The 26,437-nt window shown below is 47.8% G+C and overlaps 1 protein-coding gene across 1 annotated transcript in view; it reads right to left on the minus strand.

The window, feature by feature from the left end:
* The window catches only part of Nup210 (nucleoporin 210), a 114,817-nt gene that overhangs the window by 54,906 nt on the left and 33,474 nt on the right, over nucleotides 1-26,437 (minus strand). Inside the window, exons 5-15 of the mRNA XM_017797019.1 lie at nucleotides 24,152-24,302; nucleotides 21,924-22,056; nucleotides 14,089-14,247; nucleotides 13,471-13,539; nucleotides 11,468-11,574; nucleotides 10,814-10,954; nucleotides 9,845-9,982; nucleotides 8,649-8,804; nucleotides 7,289-7,487; nucleotides 3,711-3,856; nucleotides 1,959-2,180 (exon numbers count right to left, since the gene is read on the minus strand). Of these exons, the coding sequence (XP_017652508.1) occupies nucleotides 1,959-2,180; nucleotides 3,711-3,856; nucleotides 7,289-7,487; nucleotides 8,649-8,804; nucleotides 9,845-9,982; nucleotides 10,814-10,954; nucleotides 11,468-11,574; nucleotides 13,471-13,539; nucleotides 14,089-14,247; nucleotides 21,924-22,056; nucleotides 24,152-24,302 (1,621 nt within the window). The remainder of the gene's footprint in view (nucleotides 1-1,958; nucleotides 2,181-3,710; nucleotides 3,857-7,288; nucleotides 7,488-8,648; nucleotides 8,805-9,844; nucleotides 9,983-10,813; nucleotides 10,955-11,467; nucleotides 11,575-13,470; nucleotides 13,540-14,088; nucleotides 14,248-21,923; nucleotides 22,057-24,151; nucleotides 24,303-26,437) is intronic.

Here is a 26,437-nt window from a genome sequence, read left to right on the forward strand (position 1 = left end):
CTGCACCCCAGAGGGTTCACTAAGGCATGCTGGGACAGGCCTAAAATTAAGTACCCTTCATAAAACCTCAGAGAAGAGGCAGATCAGAGGCAGCATGTGGTTTCCCAGGACCCCAGAAAAACCCCAGAGCTGCATTTGTAACTCTAGAAGGTCTTGTTGAATACTTCAAAGAGGATTGTGTGCTGATTTCACACTCAAAGTGGGGCACTGATATAGGAATCTGCATGGTAACAGGGCGCCGGACCGATTCTAGAGGAGTGAGTCAGAAAAGGACAAAGCACAGTGGGGAAGCCAGAGCCACAGGTGGAACAACGTGCCTCACTTCTGCTTGCTCTCCCAAAGAGGGGATGATGGTGACACCTACCACCTGCAGCAGTGGACAGGATGGGAGGAGCTGGCACAAGAAACAGAAAGGTCTGTTTGCTACTGGAGTGGGCCCTCTAAAGTCAAGTCCAGCCCCTGGCTTTACAAGAACTGTGTCTAAGGGCCACATCTGAGGGAGAATCCCAGTCTCTTCAGTGATAGGCAACTGCTGAAGACCAAGCAATCTGGTCTAGCAGCCCCTTGCCCCTCCTGAACATACAGTGGGAAGGAGGGAGGTGTCCCAGAGCCATGGAGTGTGGCTGGGAGGGCCTTGGATGGGACCTTGCCCAGGGTCCAACTCCTACATGCCATGCCAGGCCATGGTCCCCAATGACCCAACTAAGCTGGGATAAGAAGTCTTTAATTTTACCACTAATTTAATTCTTATTATTTTGTATTATGTATTTATTGTTTCTCAATATTTTTTCTGTGCTTTCATAAATACCCTGATGCCTTTCTCCAGTTTCCCTTTGACCACAGCAGCCTTTGACATGGCCAATATCAGAGGGCCTGGTCAGTGGTGTGCACAAGTGCCCTCAACTGAATCTGTGTTCTTCGCACTACTAGGCATGCAAAGAAACAGGCATTTTCCTGTCTTTTTGGTTCACAGATCTGCTTGCTTTCTGTTCCTCTCTGGGGAGTCTCAGGAACACAGCAGTAGATCCATTAGAAGCCAAAAGAGCACACAGCCCTTAGCCTTGGCCTGGCCAGAGGGAAAGGGTACTGGCACCAGGGGGCCTGCACTGTGAGCGGCTGCCAACCCAGTCAAGCCAGCCATGTGGGAATCTAGGGCACAGGCACACTTGGGTTCAGTCCAAGCAATCTTCTCGCATTTTTTGATTTTGGTTTTCAGCATTAAAAAACAAAAACAAGCCAGACATGGTGGTGCATGCCTTTAATCCCAGCACTCAGGAGGCAGAGGCAGAAGGCCAGCCTGATCTACATAGTGAGCTCCAGGCCAGCTGAGGCTATAGGGAGACCCTGTCTCAAAAAGATAAACAAAACAAAAACAAAACAAAAAGCTAAAAACACTGCAGTTGGGAATGACAGCTTACACCTATAGCCCCAACACCTGGAAGGCTGAGGCAGAATGAATTCAAGGTTGGCCTGGGCAACATAACTACATAGTTTCATTCAAGCCAGTCTCAGCTGCATAGAGATTCTATCTCAAACAAAACAACTAAGAGATTCACGTGTATAAACATTAGCATTTCCACCCGATCCTGGAAGGTCCAGTTGGTACGTCAAACCGAGGTCTAGGACTTCACCCCTTTTTGATATTTGCCTGACCCTGAAACACTGGGCTATGTGACTCCTGACCTCAAACCTCTATCTCTATCCTACTTTGCAGCCAGGGAAGGGGGAGATGCTACAGCCCCAAGAAAGAGGATACCTTGACACGCTAGCTCTAAGAAAGAGGGGTACTGGGGAACCCGTAAGTGGCACCTCACTCAACCTGCACCCCACCTCCCTGAACCTTGTTCTGCCCATCTGTAAAATGGGTACAAGAGCAGGATTCAGGGCTCTTTAGGAACTAAGTATATTTTCTGTCTCTCCCAGGGACAAAGTGGGACTGAGGGTGGCTTTCCACTCACCTGCTCACCCAAGGCCCGGCAGGTCACAAGGATCCAGTGCTGCTGGTAATTCCGGGAGGCTGGGGAGCCCAGGAGAGCCAGGGTGATGCTGCCTGTATCCTCAGAAGTGACATTCCGGAAGAATTTGGAGGGCTCAAGGACCCATGGTCTGGGGCCTCCTTCGAACAGCATCTCCTTTGAGGAGCCCAGGGTTACCACCACAACAGAGGAAGGATCCACGGCCTGGAGAAAGAAGTGGGAGAAGGCTCAGCATTACTCTGGAGGAGGCATCCAGGTTCAGGCATGCAGAGGTCAGGTCCTGACTGTTTGAGTGATATCCCAGGCAAGCTGTGTCTTCTTTGAAACTTGGGTCTCCACATCACAGTATTCACAGGGCTCAGGAAGATCCCGAGTCAGGGTCCTTCTAGAAGAATTAAGTCCTCACTAGGGCAGGGGTTACACTAGAAAATACCCTAAAATACCCTGGCCCTAAAACCCTAGAGCTTCCTACCCGGGATCTAGCCTTGCACAGAGTTAAGTGGGAAAGAAACAACTTCATTCACAAAGAAGTATTCCTCATGCCTATTTATCACAGCTAAGAGATGGCCACAAACTCAAGTCCACAAAGAGGATGCCAGGTAACTATACAGTGGCACCTCAGGCAGGTCTCTAATACAGAACTGACCAAGTGTTGCAATGCAGGACACAAGGCAATGCGTACATTTACCCCAACCACACTGTGTGATAAAAAACAGAAGCCAGCAGGGGGTGATGGTGGTAGCCTTTAGTCCCAGCACTTGGTAAGCAGAGGCAGGTGGATCTCTGAGTTCAAGGTCAGCCTGATCTACATAGCTATTTCCAGGCCAGCCAGGGCTACTTAGTAAGACCCTGTCCCAAAAGAAAAAAGAAAAAACAAACCCAGAAACTAACCAGTGTGTGGGGGTATAGGCCTATAATCCCAGTAATGTGAGAGGCTAAGGCAGGAGGATTTTGAGTTTGATGTCACCCTAGACTACACAACAATACTGTCGCAAAATTTTAAAAAAAGGGGGCTAAAGATGTGGTAAAGTACTTGCCTAGCACACTCCAGGCCCTGGGCTCAATCTTCAGTGCCCGATGCAGGTGGGGTGTGGGGAAGATGACAATTTTAACAGGATGCGTAGGGAGGACCAGGAAGTATAGCCACAGGACCTCACTGGCACTCGGGCTGACGTGCTGCCCTAACTTTTGGCTCCACTGTGTTTCTATCACTTTCTTCTTGTTTTGCTGTTTATTGGGGGGGTTTTGTTTTGCTTCTTGAGAACAGTTTCATAATACAGTCCAGGCTGGCCTGTAATGTGAGATCTTCCTGCCCCTAGCTCCTGAGTGCTGGGATTACAGGAGTGCATCACCATACCTGGCTTTATGGCTTTATTTTCTTCACCATTGAGGAGGTGTACAGAGGTGCCCAGGGCAGGCCCTTGGGTTCAAAACAGTGCCTAGCGCACAGCAGGATCTCAATTACTCACTGAATCTAAGAGTAAACTTACAAGAAGGACCATAAAGTCCTCAAAATCTTCAACAAGCAAAGGGAAAACACTCAGGGCTTGACAGAGAGCTCTCACTTGCTCTTACAGACCAGGGTGGCTATGGTGCGGAGGGACTCACAGCCTGCCCACGGGGACCATGGCACTTAACACCTAAGGACAGAGGTCACTCCTACCCAACCTCCAGGAACTCAAAACAGGGAGGGTGGGGGCCAGGGCAGGTGGTGAAAAGCAGGGTACAGTTTACCTTTAGGGGAAGGTAAGCAGCGAGGGTGATCTTAGCTTCTAGATGGACATGGCCATGTGTATAGCTCACAAGGAGTGTGGTAGAGCCCTGGGCCTCGGCTCTCACCTTGACTCCACTGCAGTGCTCAGGCCCTGGTGGAAGCCTCCCTGTGTGAAGAAAACCAGGTATCAATATGAACTTGCTCAGTGGGGAAATGGCAAGCCCAGGGCCCTTGTTATCCTAGGCTTCATATACAATGTGATTTTGTTAGAACTTAAGATTTCTAGGGGCTAGAGGTGTACCTCAGTGGAAGTTCATGCCTAGCATGAACCAGGCTCTGTGTTCCATCCCCAATATCAAAGCACAAACAAAAGCAAGTTAAAGTGTGATTTATGTACATCATGCATACATCTGCTGAGTTTACAGTTCAGTGACCCCCCCCAGCACCCCCAATACCACCCACATGCTCAACACATCTTATGTCCAGAATCAAGATCAAGAAATAGATTACCAGCACCTCAGCCTCTCCTGGTCTCCATCCTCTCTCCGATTTCCACCAAAATAGCTTTGCTGAGCTGTGTCTGGGGTTTAGATGAAGGGGAGCAGTGGGCTTGAGCTGCTCCAGGTCACCGTTCGGCACGCTTTACCCACATTTCTACAGGTTTTCTGCCATATGGATGAATGTACAGAAGATTTCCCCATGCCACCGAGAACATTCAAGTTGGTTCCAGCTTGTGCTATGCTATGCAGTAGCGATGCAAACATAAGTGGGTCTGTCTTCTGAAGGCAGACTCTAGCATTTCTATCAGCTGTGACTGGAGGAGGGGGACCAAGGGCAGGCATGGGCATGTGCAGCCAAGTGTCTTTCCCAGTTGAGGTTGCTGCTACCTGCTGCTTCTCATTCCTGCTATTATTTTCCATCAAATTTTAAGTAAGTATGTAAAAAAATATATATTACTTAAATTCTGGTAAAGTACATGGCACATAAATTTCCTCCCTCAACATTCTCCTATACAGCTCAGCAGCAGGCTTGGTCACAGGTCCCAGATCTAGCAGGCACCATCATCAGCTGCCTCGCAGGTCCTGACTTGCAAAAGTGGACCACTATACTGTGACTCCCCCAGTCCCTGGTGCCTATCATTCTTCTATCTCCATGAACTGGACTACTCTGAGTAGCTCACCAAGTAGAATCGCACAGTATTTATCCTTTTGTGGCTGACTTAGTTCATTCAGCACAATGTCCTGAAGGTTTCTTGGTGCTGTGCAACATCAGAGCTTCCTTCCTTCTATGGTTGAACATGACCTGCACCCTCTCGTCTATGGATGGACACCTGAGCTGCCTCTGTTTGTAAATAATGATGCTATGAATATGGTTGGCAAATAATGTCTTTGAGCTGGGCACGTGTCATGCGCCTTTAATCCCAGGACTTGGAAGGCAGAGGCAGGCAGATCTCTGTAAGTTCTAGGCCAGCTGGGGCTACAGGGAGACCCTGCCTCAAAAAATAATTAACAATAATGTCTTTGAGTTCACATTTTCAGTAACCTTAGGTCTATGTCCAGAAACAAGACTTCCTGGACCACGTAGTATATGTTTAATTTTTTGAGGTTCCACTACACTGTTCTGCATGATAGCTGTATTTTACCTTTCCTCCAGCAGAGCTTAGGTCCAACTTCTGCACCTCTCTGCTGCTGACTGCTGTTGTTAATAGCCACCCCAATGGATGGTCTCCCTTGTGTTTGTTTTTAAAAGATTTATTTTTTAATCATGTGTATATGTGTGTATCTGAGTATGTATGTGCACATGAGTGCACTGTCCTTGAAGGCCAGAAGAGGATCCCATGGAGCTGGAGTTACAGGTGGTTTTGAGTCACCAGATGTGGGAACTGCACTAGGGTCCTCTGCAATAGCAGCAAGTGCTCTTAACCACTGATCAACCTCTCCAGTCCCTTCTTTATGGTTTTGATTTAAATTTTTGTGATGCCTATTGAGGGTGGGCATCTTTTCCTAAGCTAGTGACTATTATGTATCAAGTTTCAAGAAATACCTGCTGAAGTCCTTTGCACGTTGTTCAATTGTGTTATCCATTTTATTGTTGTTGATATGCAGGAGTTCTCTACATATTCTAAATCTTAACTCCTTACCAGGTAAACAATTTGCAGAGACCTTTTCCCATTCCATAGTTGCTAATGGGGAACTTGGTACAGTCCCTTCCTTGGTTCTACATCCTGAACGTGGAGGGACAGACACCACTCACCTATCCTGGTATCCCCTGGGTCAAGTATGCCTGAGGGTGGGCCTCCCACACACAAGGAAGCTGCTGTCCTGGCCTGCTAAGTCCCAGAGATTCCCATGAACAGTTGTGTGCCTCAACCAGAAGTCCAGGTTTCCAAGCTGCATCCCATACATACAGAGAGGGAGATTCTAGCACTTTATAAAGGAAAGTTATACCACACAGGATTTGTTTGGGCTGCTGTCTTCAGAACTTTAGAGTCCTTGAAAATTCCTGAACTTTGCAAAGGGATATCCACATGTAACCCTCACAGCAAGGAGAGGCTGTTGCCTCCTTACTCCCTTAAAGCACGAAGAAACCAAGTCTCAAGAGAGGTTGACCACAATACAGTAAGTGATAAGGAGGATCAAACCTGGGCTTTCTAGGCAAAATCCTGGGCAAGTCATGGATTTTGCCTGGAGCACTGACTCCAAGCCCAATTTGCATTCTCTAGATGCCCTACAGGACAGATGTGGGACCAGTACAGAGGACAAGCCTGCCTATCTCCTATGGCACACTTCTTCCATTTAAAATGCCTAATGTGGAAACACTAGATTTCCTAAGGCTGGTGGCTGATGATTTGGCTCAGACACTTGTCAGGTGCTCCCCTCATCCTCTGTGCAGCAAGAGGATGGATATAATGACAAGCCTGGGTGTACATAGCTACATGAGAAGCACCTGTGCCACAATAAACTCCCAAACACTGCTAGGATCACACCCCTGCTCAAACACCTTCAATGGCTCCCTGTGCCTGGGCTCTAGACCCCAGCCCTCTGTAATAGAACATGTTCTGGCCCATTGTATGACGAGCCCTGCCAGATTTGCCCATCTTTGGGCCATGGCATGGGCATTCAAACCTACTAAATGCTGTCCCTATTACCTCCAACAACCTGCCCACATCCTACTCCCGTTCAATTGCCCATCCTGCACTTCTCCTAACCTACAAACCAAGTCTAACCCTCCACTGCCTTCGTCCATGTCTCTGGTCAGCTCAGAGACTAGTAACTCTAAGTGTGTGTCCTGTTTCTTCCCAGGTCATGGGCAACTAAGAAGCCCAGTGTCTCCATCTGACATGAGCCCAACAGCAGCTCCTTCTATTACTGTATATAGTTTAAATGAGGTCAGACATGCACAGATCTTGTCCCACACCTGCAGGGCTGCCACTGCCATAGCCACCACCAGTACCATTCCACTTCTATAACAGACAAGAACTGATGGTGGGCAGGGGCAGGGGCCATCCCCATGCTCTGGCCCCTCCGGTGCCTACAGAGAACCCAGGTCATCTGAATACCATCCTGCTATCTGATACAGGGTCAAAGATATTGGTTACCTGGCATTGACTGGAATACACCCTGGTTTTCCACCTCCACCACCAGGTCAAAGTGGGAGCAGTCACTCAGGGTGACCACCTCACTGGCCCCACTGGGAATGAGGCCGCTGATCATCAGGGGCAGTTCCAGGGTCTGGCCCACTCTTGCCTCCACCTGGCACGGGGCAAACTTCATGCTGCTGGGCTCAATCACATACACCTGAAGAAGGAGGGGAAGCCCAGGCCTATCAGCCTCCAGAGGAGGAAGAGGGGCTTACTGGGCTGCTCAGGTTTACTAAGAGCTGATATGGGTGGGACACTTGAGGACATCTTGATCCAAGGACAGAACTGGGCTTGGGGGAGATTCAAGAAGGCATGGTCGGGGACAGTTTCTCCAAGAAGTGACCTAGGCACTCAGACCTGACAGTCATGTTGGTGACAGCCAGGCTAAGGCCTGAGGAGACCTTTCCAAGTAAAGTGCTAGTCCAGGGAGGAGGACAGAAGCAGCACTAGCGATTCCTTCCCACTCTGCCTCCCTGTCAGGCAGGTCATTCAGCCTCTCTTTTCTGATGAGAAATGAAGCCCAAGGCGAAGCCTTAGTGGCCCATGCATAGCTGGGAGTCCTGGTGGGAACCAGCTGTCATGTTCCATGTAGCCAGTTCTAACCATGATGTACACCGTAGCCTCTTAAAGACTGTTCTTGGCTTCTGCCAGGCCCATGGGTGAAAGGTGTTTTTTTATAGTGAAGAGGAAGGACCAAAGGGCTCACAACTGTTACAAATATTGGGCAAATAAGCTCACTCTATCAGCCTGTTAAATACACCTATATCTGAGGCTACGTGTGGATCCCAATGAAAACCTACATCCCAATGATAAGAGAAAGCTGGGACTGGACATACCATGGAGCCCAATTTCTGCCCTAAATTAGACTTCTGATCAGTCAGGGTCAAATATCAGGTGCAGGGCCAGTGGCAGGACCTTTGGACTTGCACCTTAACAGGAATATAGGAAGAGGAGCCTGTTGGGAGCCTGGAAGCCTCCTTCCTCTGCAAATTTTCAATCCACCCCTCAAAGCTCCTCCCAATTTGGATTCCTATCATTCAGGCATGGGGAACTTTCTACAATGGCTCTGGTTATTTCATGTCCTCCAGTTCTGTGGGTTTTGGCATTTGTAGACCCATGCTCAGCATTCTGTCCACCCTCACGATAGGGCCTTGATTTCCTCAAGAGCAGGGCTGGGACTGGGCCCATCAATCCCTTACATACCACCACTGCCAGGCAGAAGAACAAGAGCTCTGGATGAGGCCTGAGGGCTGGATAAGAGGGGCAACTGGAGCCCGTATCCTAAGATTCTCCATGGGTTATCCTAGCCCTATCTCACCTTCATCTCACCAAAATGGAGAGGGTTCTGGACATCATGCGCCTGGATAACACTGAGTCCAGTGTCACTTCCTGTGGTCATGACACCCTTGACGGTGACCGTGGCAACCATGGAGCTCGATGAAGACCAGCTGAAGTTCCCACTGCCCCCATGGGCCTAGAGAGGAAAATGGCCAGAAGATCAATCAGCCCCCTTCTCCTCTCTGCCTGAGGAAAGGACAGGGCTAGGGACGTGTGTGTGCTCATTCACTCACAGTCACATAAGTATTCTCATCCACTCACATCTGGGTGCACAGGTGCCTTACCCACCCACACTGGTCTACTCACAGATGCCCATTCATATGCCTGTTCACACTCACCATTCAACTATGCCCATTTACACTCAGTCACATCACACCTATATTCACATCGATACTGTGAACTCACTATAGTCACACCCATCCACTCCTCAAACACATACACTATCATGCACATGCACACACACACTTCCATACATTCAAGCTACACCTACTCACACAGCCAAGGTGTCCCTCCACCCACAGAACAAGGTGGCATGGACCAGTGTATGCTTGGAGGCTTCCTTCGGCCCTGGCCTCCTCTATCCTATCTCATTTCCATTCCTTGTATTCTGGGGACCTGGTGACTGACACATAAATGTACAGTGGTCTGGAAATGTAATAGTGGTCCGGAAACCCAGAGGCACCTCCCAGAGCTCAGAGAGCTCATCTCACAGAGCTACCTGCAATGCTCTGTGGCAAATATGAGCTCCCCTAGCAAACAGCCTTGCCTGCTCCTAACTGGCTGCTACGGAGCCAATGACAGGTCCTGTTCTAGGTCACAGATCAATCTGAAACCCCAGAGTCAAGGAAGGTGACACATCTTAGTGTTCAGGTGCCAGTGCAGGCAGGATACCTGTTAACTCTTGCAGGTGGACCAGAGGGTTGATGAGACCATAAAGACTCTCTGATTAATATTGTCTCTGACCTCTAGAGAGCAATGTGGTAGTGCCCACCTATAATCCCAGCACAAAGCAGGCTGAGACAGGATAGTGAGTAGTTCCAGGCCAATCTGGTCAGACCTACACAGTTTATTTAGATCCTGTCTCAAAATAAATAAATAAATATATAAATATATGGACAAATAGGCATTATTCCAAGGAAATACCCTAAAGAAGACACCCAGAGGTACCTCACCTACCTTTATGGTATACTGATAAGTGCCTGTCTTCGGTTGCCATGGAAATGTCAGGATGCTAGGATAGAGTGTGATGGGAATGTGAATATCCACCTCCTGCTGGTTCCACACAGGTACCTGTAGCACATGGACCCCTCCATCCTACAATAAGATTGATGCATGCCACCATGACAACATTATCAATAGCATTTTCCAATCACCCAGACTCTAGCCCTACCTGGGAACCAGGCCACAAAGGTAGTTTTGTGTTTCTGGGAATATGGAAGGGATATAGGCAGCCCACAGCCTTCCTATTTCCTGAGAAGATGGTTTGCTGTGGCTCTGTAACAGCTGCACAAGAAGATGCTGGGCACTGGAGTCTTTATGTTTCCTTCACAGGATGGACATGGCTGTCCCTACTTTACAGGGGGAATTGAGGCCTGGAGCATCTCATTCAAAACCCATAACAGCAGTGCAGGTGATGAGAGGTGACTGTCTGGGGCACAGGCCCTTCCTTTCTCTACACATGCTGCCCTCACAGGTCTGGGGAGTTTGTGTAAGGTGGAGAAAGAACACACCTTTGATAATGCACCAAACGGTAAAATTCTATCTACCTACAAAGATTTTCAACACAAAGGACATAAAGGCTGTGAGGACTCGAGCAAACAAGACAAGGGGATGTGGTGGGCATGGTGCCCGATGCTGTTTCCTCAAACAAGTTCATCCTCAGTCCTGGAAGGCATGGGCCACTTTTATAGGGGTAAGCAGATTTGGTAGAGAAAGTCTATGGCAACAGAAAGAGTCACACTCATAAGTCCTAGACAGCAAGGGCAGCTGGGGCTCAAAGCGGGAAGGTCCCCTCAGGTAGCTGAACAGTGGCACAGGGTGATCCTGGGGCAATAGTCCCTGCCAGTTGACATTTCTGCCCTCATAGATAGGCTGTGGGGGCCCAGGACCACAGACATAGAAAAGGGGTGATTGAAGTCAACTCACCTGGTCCACCACAGAGGTGAGGGCTGCGCTGATGGCCGTTTGGCCACTCTGTATCGCCCTGACATGATGATATGACCCATTCTGGGAAGAAGACAGAACCTCAAAAAACTCAGCAGGAAGCACAGCTTCAATTCGGATGTTCTGGAAGATGTACAGGACAGGTGAGTGGTGCTTCAAAGAAAGCTACTGGACTTCAAAACAGCAGCCAGGCCAGGCTGAGGGCTCTTTGGGGCCCAAAAGCCTCTCAAAGCAGGCAGAAGGAATGAGGCTTTGGAGCAGTACTCCTCCGATGCCTCTAGCCTTTGACTCCTCCCAGAGACCTCCCTGCATAGAACAGGCAGGCCCCTTGACTCAGTCCTACAGTTCCAGCTATCTGTGTGACAGGCAGGCTTACAGCCTATTGTCACCTTTCCTAGGCCCTGGGGTTGCAACTAGGAACCAGGTAATATATATATAAAAATAAAAGAGGATGAAGGTCATGAGAATGAACTTCACACAAACAGTGACTGCCCTAGGCTTTATTCAACAGGGACAGAAAGACCTCTGCCCAGAAAAGGAGAGCCTAGCCCTCTCCTGAAATTCCCAATACCACCAGGAAGAGACTGGATGATCTATGTAAGGGCCCTGGGAAACAGAACCCCAGCAGGCACTCACGTCAGACAGGAAGACCTTGTTGCTGGATCTATCAAACACTTCGATGGTGATTGCATACAGACGACCAGTCTCAAGCACCCACCTGTCACCAGGGTAGACAGTAAACCCTAGAACAGGGAATAGTGGGCTCAGGATTCAGATTTCAGGTGCAGCAGGGTGGAGAAAGAGGCTGAGGCCAAGCACCATTAGCACAGGAACTCCACACCCACCCACATGGAGGGCCCCAGAATGCACACCAAACCCTGACTTTGACAAGGCCTGACTCCTGCAGTAGGAAGGAGAACCTGATGCCTATCATTAGGCCTGAGACCAAAGAACCAGAGCTAATCTTTCTGATTTCTGGGGACCAACAATGAACACACCTGCTCTGAACACTCATAGACTCTTCACCTTGAATGCCATCCTCAACAGGACTAAGCTCTGAGGCCACAGCAAATCAAGGTTCTAAGTTGCCAGAGGTCTAAGGCTCTAGTGGGTCTACCTGAGGCCACAGCTGGTCTACCCACTGGCGAGTGTAGGTCTGGCTTGAGGACACAGAGACCTAGCCAAGGTCATGGCACCCTAGATTCTTAGGCTCAAGCACATGGACCCTGAGGTGACCATCCACGTGTCTCTCTGTGGTCATGGCGGGTCCAAGCTCTCAGGCACTGCGGGTCTGCAGCAGATCCTGGTCCTAGACTACATCACTTGAGAGTTCTGGATAAGGCAAGTCTGGACTCTGAGGTCACTGGGGTCTGCCCTGTGTGAGCCCTACTCTTTGGGTCTGTCTGTCCTGTTCATACACAAGATGACACATCAGCTACTTCTGTTCCCATGATACCACTTGCTTTCTCCACAGCACTGCCCAAGAGGTTCCTTCTGCCAGGACACCCTTCCTACCAGAGAAGTTCAGCTTGACACAGCACCTGCCCCACAGGAAACCTCCAAAAGTCTATCTTCTGCCCTTGTGTTTATTGACTCCCCTCAGGATCCTGGTGCCTATTTGTACTGGCTTCTGCTATGATACTAAGTCTCAGACCTGGATTTACTCAACTGAACTGCAGTGTCCCGCACAGGCCAAGCAGGTTAAGGACACCCCTGAGAAACAAAGGACCCGCCCTCCCTAGGGTCACTACTTGTCTCCTCCAGTCTGCACCAAAAGAGGCTCACAAGCTGCCTGGCAGGAGGATCTTGCAGGTTAGCTACGAATCTGAAACTAGAGCTGTGTGTTCCACAGGTGAGCACACTGATCCCAAAGCAGGAAATAACTAACGTAACACAGGCATCCCAAGGTCTCAGCACTGGCTACCATGGCAGTTCCTGGGCCTGACTGGGCCTCAGGCTCTTCCGCTGCAGCAGGTGTCTCCAACCTCTCACCCATGCTCCCTTTCTCTAATGGGTGCCCCCTACCCCTCTCCAATGACTCCTCTTTCCTCCCTCCCAAGGCAGGCCAACTGTCATGTCGCCTTAAAATCCTCTGTAACTAGGGCTGGAGAGATGGTTCAGTGGTTAAAAGCTCTTGCAGAGAACCCAGGTTTGAGTCCCAGCACCAACATGACAGCTAAGAACTGTCCTTAACTCCAGTTCTAGGGGAATCTGATGCCCTCTTCTAACCTCCGAGGCATTGGGCAACACGAATGTACTCATATACATGCAGGCAACACACTCATACACATAAAATAAAAATAATAAATAAAATGTATTTTAAAAATATCCTCTGTAACCGAGCTGACCACAGGGTCCCCTAACAAGAGTCAGATCTGCAGGATGACCTGCACCACTGTCCCCAGACAAGGCTGGGGAGCTGCAGACCGATGGCCCCAAGCCTGGCAGATAAAGAGTTGTTGCTTCTCTTCAGTTTTGTTCTGCCTTTGCTGGCTAGTATTAGGAATTGAACCCAGGACCACCTACACACTGCCAAGACATGTACAACTGAGCTAAACCCCAACTCTTGCTTTTACTTTTTTGAGTTCATGGAGTCACAAACAAGCAATATCCAGGAAGCCCCAAGGGGCTACACTCACCTAAGTATCCAGCTTCAACCACATAGACGGTGCTGTTGGGCAGCCTAGAAGCTCCCTGCATTCGAATACCTGAATTGTTAATTAAGGCACAAAACACAAGGCTAAGCTATCTGAGGCATGAGCATCATGCTGATGGCACATGGCTTGGAGGGGGGGTGAAGAACTCCAGCTTAGGCCAGTTAGGATAAAGGTGTTGGTTAGTCGAGACCTTGCTGTACTCTCTACCCTACAAAGCAGAATCTCTGCAAGGACCCCTAGGGACCCCAGGAACACATGGCATACGATCAACTTGGGGACAGCAACAACCTGTCTGCCAAGTTCACAGAGCCTCTGCCAGGACCCTCTGATGGGCTGTGGTGCATGAGAAGTTTCCAGAGGCCAGAAATGACACTTGCCTCCTGCCCGCCCCAGCCTCCATCTCTGGGAGTGTCGCAGTGAGTCATCCACAGGGGTGAACAATTCCACTCAGCCCTGCCGCTATTTAGGTTCTTTCTGATTTTCAGACAGATGGGGAAACAGAGCTATTTTTAGTCCTGGCTGGCTTTCAGGGAGAAAAACAACTTGGCTTCAAAGTAGCAGGCACGACACGCTGACAGACAGTACTGGAGAAGAGGATATTCCTGTGGCCTAGGACGAGGTTGCTCTGTCCCAGCTGCATGGCAGTGACCCTCGACGTGTCCTGAGCCAGGACAGCCACTGGCTGGGCAGGGTCTCCTTGGGGATCCGGGCTGCTGTTCTGAAGCTGCAGCTCATACTGGTCAGAAGGCATTGAGAGTTCTGGGCATGAAAGACAAGAAACAGAAGGGAGCAAAGATGTGAAATGCCAGATTCTGAGACAGCCATCTCCAGCCCAACTCTCAGGCCACACCATCAGAACAGCTTTTCACTCTCTCTCTCTCTCTCTCTCTCTCTCTCTCTCTCTCTCTCTCTCTCTCTCTCTCTCTCTCTCTCTCTCTCTCTCTCTCTCTCTCTCTCTCTCTCTCTCTCTCTCTCTCTCTCTCTCTCTCTCTCTCTCTCTCTCTCTCTCTCTCTCTCTCTCTCTCTCTCTCTCTCTCTCTCTCTCTCTCTCTCTCTCTCTCTCTCTCTCTCTCTCTCTCTCTCTCTCTCTCTCTCTCTCTCTCTCTCTCTCTCTCTCTCTCTCTCTCTCTCTCTCTCTCTCTCTCTCTCTCTCACACACACACACACACACACACACACAAAGACAAAAAAGTAATTACAGAATTAAGAAGTAAACAAGCATATAGCCTAGGCTAGGGAGGTCAGGGAAGTCAGTCACTGAGGCATGGCCTTGGAATAGAGAGGTATTTTTCCTGGAACCATACTTAGTTTCTGGCAAGAGCAGGCTGTTATAAAAGTGCAAGCCTGTCTCCTGAGCCCTCCAGCCTCCTCTCTCACCATGAACCTCCTTCCTACACAGTGATGTTGGGATCCACCTGCCCTGATGAGAAGCCAAGGGGGCTGCAAACAGAAGGCAGAGCTGAACAAAGCCTGTGCTCTTGGACCTCCAGAACTATGAGTTCTATGAAGTGCTGAGTCTTGGGTATTTTGTCATAACACAAGATGGACTAAGACGGTCCCACAGCTAATGAGGAGCAGAGCAGCAACCCCCCTCCAGAGAGCCTTGCCACTTCACCATCCCCTCCCAAGTCCTCAGCACATCCAAACAAGTCGTCAGTATTGTGGCCATATTTAAATAGACCTCCTGTGAAAGAGAGAGGAAGGGCAGACAACACTTCTGCTCACCATTTCTCAGCCCAGAATGGAAGGTGTTGAGATGATGGCTCCTTAGAGGATTTCAGCTGAAACATTTTTCAGAATTCCCAGGACTTTGTAAGGAGAGGCACCTTGCCTACCTTCTGCATCTCAAGTGTGCTCCAAAAAGTCCCCAATGGTCTGCTCAACATGTCCTGAGCCAGGACAGTCCTTAGAGTATAATCCTTAGACCATCAGCATCACCTGAGACCTTCCACATCAAACTCTAGTGGTGGGGCCCAACAATTTACCACACAAGTCCTCTAGGAGTGTTACGGCGTGGACACAAGGCATCCTAGCTACTCTCAGACCTTTCAAACATCCTAGTGTTTTTTCCAGGATTTGCTTCACTGTGCTCAGCTGCCTGGTCACTCAGAGGCCACTGCAGGTGTAGGTCGAGTCAGTTGGCATCTTCCTTATGATGTTAGTTTTGAAACATGCAGAATGTAAAAGTTAAGGAGTCATACAGGCTTCTACCCAGATTCAGAGGAAAGCCATGGAGACCTGGCAAAGTATAGCAAGGTTGCAATCCTGGCAGGCAGCTCCTGTGTGAAGTTGTGAGGGTAAAGCCTAAGCTATAATGGGGACTCCAAGATGTGGGGAGATTCAAGGAAAGTGGAACATCTGCCAAAGAAAGCTGTAGGCAACAAGTAGAGGCAACCCAAGAGACAGGCCATGTGGGATACAAATGGGAAGGCCACAGCAGCCCACCAGAGCTCACATCATACTACCACAAGCACCAGATGCCAGACACTGAGCAAAAGGATTTGGTGTTTCTCTGCTGGGTTTTAGACTTGGTACTCATCCCTCCACTCTATGTCCCTGTTTCTCCCTTTTGGAATGGAAATGTATACTCAGTACAATTAAGGATTTGTTGTTGTTGTTGTCTGGGGTTTTGGGGTTTGTTTTTTTTTTAATCACAGGGTCTCACTGTATAGCTCTGGCTGGCCTGGAGTTTGCTATGTACACTAGGCTGGCCTCAAACATAAAAAATCAGCCTGCCTGGATTTAATTCCAAGTGTTAGAATTAAAGGTATTAGCCACTACACCCACACCTGTTCACATGGCTAGTTTTCCAAAGCAGTGCACTTGTTTCCGTAGTTTCATTTCAGTACTTCCACCATTCGAACCACTCAGATTCTTCTCAGATACCAAGTCCATCAGCCAATATGCCCATCCCAATTTTTGTTATGTTTAATCATTTGATTGCTATAGCTGTCATGCATTCAATCACTCTAAATACCAAGAGGGCTGTGGACTGCAATAGTCCATGTTATGATGCTATAGTGACATACATGAGGCATGCACTGTATAACAAAGACATTTATTTAGCTCACAGTTCTGAAAGTTCAAGGTCAAGGTACCAGCCCAAGCTCAGCTCTTGTGAGTACCTCCTGGCAGACCACACTGACGGAGTGCACACAGAAGTTGTCCCACTGCTAGGTGGGAACAGGGACAGACTGGATGAGGCCTTGATTGCTTTCATAGTAATCAAGGGTCCCACAAGAGCAACCTTAAGCCCTTTGAAGGGCACAACTTTAATGATATAAACACCTCTGATTACCTCTTTTAAGTTTCTATCAATTCCCATACCACCACATTAAACCAAGGTTCCAACATATGAATATTGGAGCCAAACCACAATATTGATAGAAAGAACTAGACACTAACCACAGAGACCCATGGCCCAAATGTGGAAGCCCCAGTCCTGCAGACAACACAGCTGTCCCACCCCTAAGCTCCAGGAACTCTTTCCTCCTCTCTCCCTCAACTGGAAGCTGAGATTTTACTGTTATTATTCTACTCTGCTTCTCTATTGCTGTGATAAAACACTCTGACCATAAACAACTAGGAGAGGAAAGGGTTTATTGTATCTTACACTTCCAAGTGACTGTCCGTCATTGAGAGAAGTCAAGGCACAAGCCCAAAGAGGAAGGAGTTGAAAGACACCATGGAAGAACGTCTCTTACTGGCTTACTTCTGGCCAGTACTCAGCCTGCTTTCTTAGACAACCCAGGACCACCTGCCCAGGGGTGGTACTGCCCACAACAAGCTGGGCCCTCCCACAACAATTAGCAAGTAAGAAAAGTCTACAGACTTGACCATAGGCCAATCAAATAGGGGAAATCCCTCAATTGAGATTCCCTCTTCCCAGGTGTGTCAAAATGACAACTGAAGCTATCCAGCACAACTATCTTCCCTTCCACTGTCCTGTGAGCTCCAGGAGGTTAGGGAGCAGGCTGCCCTGCTGGCCACTGCACACCCAACACCCAGCAAAATGCAGGCACAGCATTTTGCAATGCTCAGTAACTATGTTTGTAAGAAAGGAAATAGCAAAGAAAGCTAAGGTAAACTTAAGAAAAATAAAGGGAAGGAAAGGAGAAAAATTACATTTTTTTACATGAATGAGTGTTTTGCCTCTGTGTATGTAAGTGCACCTGTGCATGCAATGCCTACAAAGGCCAGAAGAGGGCGTCAGTTTTCATGGAACTGGAGTAACAGATGAGGGTGTTGGGAATAGAATCTGGGTCCTCTGGGTCCTCTGTAAGAATAGCTGCTACTCTTAGCTGCTGAGCCATTTCTCCAGCACCCCCTTCCCAATTTACAGTTTTTAAAAAATATTTTATTTATTATTTTATTTTATGTGTATGTATGTATTGCTGGCACATAGGTAAGTGTACCATGTCGTGCAATGAATGCCTGTGGAAGACAGAAGAGGCTGTTGGATCCCCTGGAACTGGAGTTACGGACAGTTGTTAGCTGTCATGTGGGTGCTGGAATTTGAACCCAGGTCTTCTGCAAGAACAACCAGCGTTCTTAACTGCTGAGCCATCTCTCCAGCTCCCCGCCTCCAATTTATATTTTTAAGGAAGGAAAAGGGAAGTCAAAAGATAACATAAAGAACTAACTTGGGGTTTAACTGTCCAGCATATGGTATCTTCCAACTGTCATCCAGCTTGGAATTCTTGAGTCTCCCACAGAATGCCACACAAGACAGGCATTTACTGAAATTGGAGGCCCCTATAATGGCACCATTGCTCATTTTTCAGGTTAATAACTCTATTAGGAATGAGTGATTCGGATTGTGGGATATGTTGCCATGTCTAATGTCTGCTCAGGAGGCTAGGAGGCTCTGCCACAGCTGGTTACCCTGTCATACTCTGACAGAGGGAGAACCAAGGGAGGATGCTGGATGTGCAGGAGACTAGGAATGGGTGCTATCATTTGAGGACATAGCTGTGTACTTCCCTGATGCTGGGTCCCATAGCTGGACCCGGATGCTGCTGAAGGACTGTGTCAACAGGTTGTGATGCTGGAGAACTGCAGCACCCTGGGGTTCCTGGGGCTCTGCATGAGCAAATCTGAGTGGACCTTCAAACTGGAACATAGATTTGTTTTGTTGTGTAGAAGCATCCAGAATCTCTCAGTGAGTGGCAACATGGAGATGAACCAGGAAGATAAAGACAAACATTTTTGGCAAACAGGAAGATATGAAATGAAGTGATGGCTGAAATTCACTGGGACTGAGGCAGTCTGAGCAACAGGGCAAGGCATCATATCCAAAAACACAGAAACACTTTCTAGTAGAAGTGGTCCTCACGTGACATGGGAAACCACGTCAGTGTGGAACCAAGAAAGAAATGTCAAGAATTTTTGATAGAACTTGAAACTCACCTGGCATCAGCAACCTCACAGTGTAGGGAAATACAGGGTCACAGTTCATCTGATGCCCCCATCATTCCCACTAGAAGCACTGTAAATGGAGAGATTGCAGAAAAGGCATTCAGCTACACTCACACCTGGACAGGCATCCTTATGGAGAGAGTGTATCTGAATTTAAAGACTTGGCTGGGCTGGGATGTAGCTCAGAGACGCTCTGTTGGCCAAGTGTGTGGACCTATCCTTTTGTATTAGAAAGTTCTTAAAGGTCATCTATCTGCACAGTCAATATTTATATTCACAAATCAAAGCAATCCTGTGCAGAAATGGCAGGAAATTCAGAATTGCCAATTGAGAAAGGCCATGTCTTTGATCACTGTCAATGAAATGAATCTTCATAATTTTTCTATTTCTGAGACGAGGCCTTGATCCATAGCCCAGACTATCTTTATGGTACTCTATCCCAGGTTGATCTATATTCATGATCCTCCTGCTTCATCCTCCTGAGTGCCTGGATTAGAGACACCCGTTACCATACCCAGCCATAAATTTCTTTAATGTGTGAAAGTTTCAGTGAAACTCTCAATTTCTATGCCTCATAAATTTGTGAAAGAAAATGTCAACTTATGTAAGTTAGATGCTAATTTTCAAATGGAATGGTTAAATCTGGCTTTGGAAATAAAAGTATTTAACTATGTGCCAATGAATAAACATAATCACCCCCCCCCAAAAAAAAGACAGTGATTTGAGCTACATTACAGATTTTAAAAGTCTATCTAAAGAAAATGGCAGAGTTTCCACCTGTGTCTTATCCCTGGTGAACTGATACCAGCACGCTCTGTTTCCTGTGGCATCCATTCTGAAGCCTCTCTGAACCTGTCCAACACCACCACCAAACACAAGGCCTGTACCCAACTGATGAGAGAGAGGGTCTTGTCTCTTTCCAGCCCTGGGATACCTCTCATGGGTTCCCTCTCAACTTCTATGGCAAGTGAGTCAACAAAGCTCCAAGGTTTCTGGACCGTTGTGACCAAAGAAAATTTAAGAAAGGAAAAGTTTATTTTGGTTTAACATCTAAGGAGATATAGTCCATCATGGAGAAGGCATAGTGTGGCAGTGTGAGGCTCACATTGCATCTATAGCCAGGAAGGAGAGGGATGAACTCTAGTGCTAATTTAGGATACGTGCTATAAAAAATTCAGCCCAGCCTCTCCTAGTCATGCTGGCTCTCCCCACTCCTGAGCTGGGGCAGTTCCATCTCTCGTGGACCCTGTGCAGGGAGACCATCTCCTTTGTCCCCAGGACTAGAAAGCTCTGTTTGGTGTCCTTAGCATTTTGTTCCAAGTTTCATTGAGGAGACAGTAGATGAAAGACAATACTCAATAGGGTTTATAGCTTTGTGACCTTCAGGTTTTCCATGCCCAGTTTCCCCATCCATACCAGGGGATACTCGTGAAGCCCACCTCCCAGAGTCATTGAATCCTAACAGGAAGAATTCTTAGACCCTTGCCTGGTGTTTCCAAGGTACTCAGTCCTGGTGAGCCACGCAGCAATGCCCAGCCTTTGAAGTCCTCTTCCTCCATGTAGCACATCATTCCTGATTAGCATTTGTATTCACATGTCCATTTGTGTCCCCTGAAATTCCAACACCTCCCCATCCCCTGTGTTCAACAGTGAGCATAGAACTCCACCTCTGACCACTTTTCCAGAGGCCTCAGAAAGCCTCAGCACAGTCTTAGAACTGTCCTTGTCTTCCCAGAATCTTCTTCCACAGAGTCAAGGGTGTAATCAGACTGACCAGAACCTGGGCTTCCCACACACCTGTGCTACAGCATCCTCACTCCTCTGACTGGTCATCATTTAGAAGGCCAGTGCCACCTGCCCAGCACACTGCAGATACTCAAGAAACCAAGCAAGCTTCCTTCATCTAGGTCCTCAGTCAGAAAGACAGGAGGTAGAGGTCTTCCAAGGGACCAAGTATTCCCCACCAGGATGACTAACCAGAAACACTGCTGGGGGAATCATTGATATGGACTCTTTCAGGTCCCCATCTGTGAACTGTCATACAACCTAGAACTCTCTAAAGAATTCTCTATAGGAGTCCAGAGGCCTTAAGTTGCTTATAGGCAGGATTATCTACACATCTCTTAAAGGACACCCTGGAGCAGCCCTGCCATGCCAGGTCACCTGTGGGGATATGTGCCTGAAACCTATAGACTTATCCTGAATGCAGCACCCTCATCTTGTGATGCTCTGGCACCACACAAAGGCACTTTCAACACGATGGTCATGATTCCTAGAACCAGCTCCACCCAGAACACTGACCATCTATGTAAGATATACTACAATTACTCAACACCTTAGAATTTGCAGAACAGTTTCACTTATGTTAATCATTTTACCTGACAGCACAGGCAGAAAGAGCCCACCTGAGTCACAGCCCTGGGAGGGGGCTTGCTCAACTTTGCTCAGCAGTCAAAGGCAGGCCACGGGCAAAATCAAGTCCAATGTGATGCCCACATCTCTGGAGTTGCTTTAATTGAACCCAGAAGAATTGAAAGCAAGGACTAAGACAGGCACATACTTGTGTTCACAGCACTCTTCACAATGGCCAAAAGACAGAACCACGCCAAATGTCAGTGAAGAGAGGAACAGCTAAAATGCATTTGACATGTTTGCTAGAACACCAGAGAACCATTAAGGACATACTAAGTGAAACAGCCCTGTCACAGAACAAGCAGACAGGATTCCTCTGAAGTGAGGTTCCCCAGAGCAAATTCATGAGATAGTGAGCACAGGTTTGTGGGTGCCAGGGGAGAGAGATGGGGAGTTAAGTGTTTAATAAGGACAGCAGTTCAGTGTGGGAAGACAGAAAAGCTCTGGAGACAGATGGTGGTGATGGCTGCACAACACTGTAAATATGTTTAATGCCACTGAGCTCTACACATGACAAGAGTCACAGTGGTAAACTCTGTTACATGTATTTTACCACAGTAAGAAAGAGAGATGTGTCTGTTGTGATTCCCATGTCACACATGTACCTGTAATCTTCCCCTGCCTGATCTTCTGCACCTTGTAGCGAATGGACGTCCCCACCAGCAGGTAGACATCGTAGGCTGGATTCAGAAGGATGTTCTCCAAGATCAGCAGCCTGACTTCTGCAGAGCGAACATTCTTAGTGTAGAGAAGAGAGAGAGAAGGTGATATAGCAAGAGAGGTTTGGGTGGAATTTTTTAAAGATTTTCTTTTTAATTATGAATGTGTGTGTCTGTGTGAATGAATGCCACGTATGTGGGGGTGTCCACAGAAACCAGAAGATGATCAGATCCCCTGGAGCTAGAATTATAGGCGGTTGTGAGCTGTCCCGTCCCCATATGGATGCTACTCAGAAACTGAACTCTGGACCTCTGTAAGAGTAGTGTAAACTCTTAACTGATGAGTTATCTTTCCAGCTCCATTATTTTGTTTCATCTATTTTTAAGATTTTAATTTTAATTTTTAATTATGTGTGTATATGTGTGGCTATGTGCACATGAGAGCAGTTGCCTGAAGAGGCCAAAGTCATCAGATCCCCTTAGAGCTAGAGATACAGGCAGCTGTGAACCACCCGAGGTAGATGCTGAACTGAACTCTGGTCCTCCGCAAGAGCAGTGTTCACTCTTAACTGCTAAGCCATCTGTTCTGACCTGTTTGTTTTATTTTTATAAAACAGTGCTGGGGCCTGACCCCAGGGCCTAACCCATGCTAGGCATGAATCTTAACTACAGCTACAAACCCCAGAACTTTGCTTTATTTTTTAACTTTTCAGTGTGTTTCTATGGGAACAGAGATTAAAGGTGAAGAAACTGGACACCACTCCTAAACCCAGGAATCCCAGGAGAACCCCACAGTTAGTGCAGCACACTCACTGTACATTACACTCACTCCTCCATTGAAAGTGTCAGTAACTACAGTGAAAGAAAACAGCAGAGCCCAGAGTGATGTCTACAGGTGCTACGGCTACCAGGAACTCACATTCTCACCCCACAAATGCTCAGAGGTTCAAGGTGGCTGAGAAGGCCCAGGCCAACCTAAAAGAGGGAGAACTGGGCATCCTCAGCTGCTACTCCTCAACCCCTTCCCCAACTCACCCCTCAGCCTCCACCTGGCCCTCAGTAATCAATGTGAGAGACTGGTTTAGAAAGACTATGGGCCTCCTGCCCCATGTACCCTAGGAATCAGATTCTCCAGGGGCCTGCGGCTTTGTCTGAAGATTGAAGAAAACTAATGGCAAAGAAAATGATTCTATTTTTGTATATCTTTTATTCAACTTTTGTGTATTTCATATAAAACAGCTTAATTACCTTTATGCCCCCTCCCTCATCCACACCTTCTCTTAGTACCCCCACCAGATTTTTCATGCATTCTGTCATTTATGTTAAGGCCTATCAAGTCAAGTTAGTGTAAACAGACGTCCCTCAGTGCAAGTTCATCCATTGGAGTCTAGTCAGCCTATCTAGTCACTTCCTTCAAAAAGATCAGCTTCCCCTCAGACAAAAATGATTCTTGTTGGTAGAAATGCAAATACACTGTTCTTGGTGGAGATGTAACTGACCACCATCCCGCAGATTCACATCCACTTCCAATTCTTTGTAAACTTGTTTCCACACCCTGGAAACCCAGGACCTACCCAGATCTGACTGTTAAGGGTTCTTCCCTGAGCCCACTGTAATCTTACCAGTTTCTTCACTGAACAGTAAGTTAGATAGTATTTTTGACACCTAAAACAAAAAACAAACCCAGTCCTTCCTGTGAGCCTGGGCTCTGGGCAGGTGCTTTCCAGCAAAGCTGGCAGGGAAAGCTATTTACTAACTCAGGAGAAGTGGGAAGACCCAGCTGTCCCCAAATGGGCCCACCGAATCAGTCTGGAGTACAGGGAGAGATGACAAAGACACCTGGGGCCCTCTTACAGAGGTCCAGAGTTCAGGTCCTAGTTTTCTGAGTCTCACATGTTTGGGTGTGTCCCTGCATCCGGATGGGAAATGCAAGCTGTGAATCGTGCTGCTCTGGTAACTCCTTCAAAACTGAGAAGGAGAAAATGTCTGAGACCCCTGAGATGTTGACTTTAAGAGCCTCAAATCCCTTCCCTATGCCATGGTTCAAACAAATCAAATAAACAGAAAGATCTAGAAGTCACAGCACTCTAGTGCCATTCTGACCATCCAGTGTGTCCCTGAGTATGAGCAGGAAGCCATCCTGCCCCCACTGGGAAACAGCCCCTCAGGCTCACCTTGTAGACAGCCTCATGAATGCGAGCCTTGAGCTTGGAGCTCCCAGTCTTCATCCCGGACACCAGGATGGTGTCACCTTGCTTGGCTGCCTGCTCCATCTCTGAGATGTAGGAAGGTGGTATATAGGTAGACTCCGAGAAAGTGAGGATTCTGGAAAAGCAAAAGACCTGAACACGGATCCCCTAAAACCCAAAGCAATATTCACTATTATCAGCACCTCCTGCTGGGGGCTGGACCCTGGAGTGGTGCTGCCCTTGAAACACTTAGAAACACATTTCATCTCTGCAGTATCTCTAGAATGCATAGTCTTGCCCCAACCTACATAGGAATGGGCACCATGTCAACACCAGTACACGATCACACACACTGGAACCTAAGACCATCAGCTTGGTCCAAATGTTAAAGGCATTAAGAAGCAAGTCGAAGATCCTAACCCTGAGAGGGTCAGTAATGCCAATCAGCCTGGCAAAGGAGAAGTCAGATGCATGGTGAACCTTCCCCAAAGCTGGCTGGTAAGCAGAGCTGGCTTGTGGGATCCCTCCTGCAGTCTCTCCCTTCAGCCTACAATTCACAATGTGCGCCCTGATCTACCTAAGAAGCAACTTGCAGGACATGCTTCCAGTCTCCTCAGGGCCAATCTGACACTGTGCTGTACTGTGGTTTATCACCCAGTAGTACTCAGTGTCACAAGCTGAAGTCAATGAAATACAGGAATCCTGTCCTAAATTCCCCCAAGCATCTTGTATCTTGTTTAGTATTTGGTACATACATCAAGCCACCAGGAAGCTAGAGGTTGATGGTGGGGGGCCTTGCCGTAGCATGGAGCCAGCATTCTCTGAGCATCTAGCTTGCATTAGGCCCAGTGAGGGTCCTTGAGCACCCTTCCACCTGACAACCTGCACAGTGGCCCTCAGGGGTGAGGAGGGTGATTTCCTGTTCCTCTGTCTCAGACAGGAGGAAACTGCGACTCGGGACCAAAGTCACAGGCTGGTAGCAACAAGGCCACACTGGGAACCTTTCAGCTCTATAGCCTGTGTTCTAGACTAGAAAACATCAGAACCCTGAAACTAATCTAGGAGACAGGTGGCTCAGCTTCTATAAGCATCAGTGTGTAAGAACAGCAGCCCTGGACACAGCAGGGAGAAAAGTCCTGAAGGACAGGGCAGCTGAGGAAGTGCTCTGTTCCCATGATCTCCAGAGGTCAGAACTAGACTTCTAATAAAAGAGCAGGATCTTAGATCACCCACTGAGTATTTATAATTACAGAGGGGTAAGAAAGGACTTCACAGTCTGGGATGCTGGCAGGTGCCATGTCACCCAGGTGAGTAGGGTAAGCAGAACCTATAATAGAGCAATCAACACAGGGAGAGTGGCCAGCTCAGGAATGTGGAAACCCTTCTGTGACACTCCTGGCCAAGGTGCAGAGCTGCAAGCCTAATCACAAGAGAATATCAGATGAGGGGCATTCGAACAAACACCTGAACTGGGCTGGGGTATAGCTCAGTGACAGAGTGCTTGCCTACCATGCAGAAGACCCTGGGTTACACACACACGCACACACACACACCCCACCTGACCTACCATGTTCACAGTGTCAAGACCCTAGGAGTCAAAGAAAGATCAAGGGACTGTCCCAGGGTGACAGAGACAAAAAGGGAAGGACAGCATCAGGGTGACTCTCGTTCCTTCTGTTTTGATCCAAAGGACAAAATTCAGAAAACTGACAAAGCTTTAATAAGGGCTGAAGATGGCATGTGTTTGTGACAATTTCCTGATTTTGATAACTTTACTGTGAATATTCAGGAAAATGTCTTTAATGGTAGCAAAGGTACATTAAAAAAAACTAAGAGCAGGAGCTAGAGAGATGGCTCAGCACTGAAGAGCAGCTGAAGCGGTTCCCATCACACAAATGGTGGCTCTGTCACCCTCTTCTGGCCTCCTCGGGTATTCCATACATACCACTTACACATACATACAGGCAAACACACACATAAAAATATTTTAATAATGTCAAAATATTTTACAACTTTCCACAAAAGGGACCATACTCCTTGAAAAATTATCTAGCAAAACCTGACCTGTAATATATTAGAAAACCCAGGATCAGACTGGAGCAACACCAGTCTGGCCGTTAGATTCTCACTATGGAATCATTCTGCTGATGTTCCTGCTAACATAGCTTTCAACCACAGCTTTCAATGTACTAGCATGTCTCAGGAAGGAAAGTTTTTAAAAATACATTTCTCTCTCTCTCTCTCTCTCTCTCTCTCTCTCTCTCTCTCTCT

Source organism: Nannospalax galili, unplaced genomic scaffold, assembly GCF_000622305.1.
Source record: "Nannospalax galili isolate Female #2095 unplaced genomic scaffold, S.galili_v1.0 scaffold332, whole genome shotgun sequence".
In the NCBI taxonomy this organism is placed as follows: Eukaryota; Metazoa; Chordata; class Mammalia; order Rodentia; family Spalacidae; genus Nannospalax; species Nannospalax galili.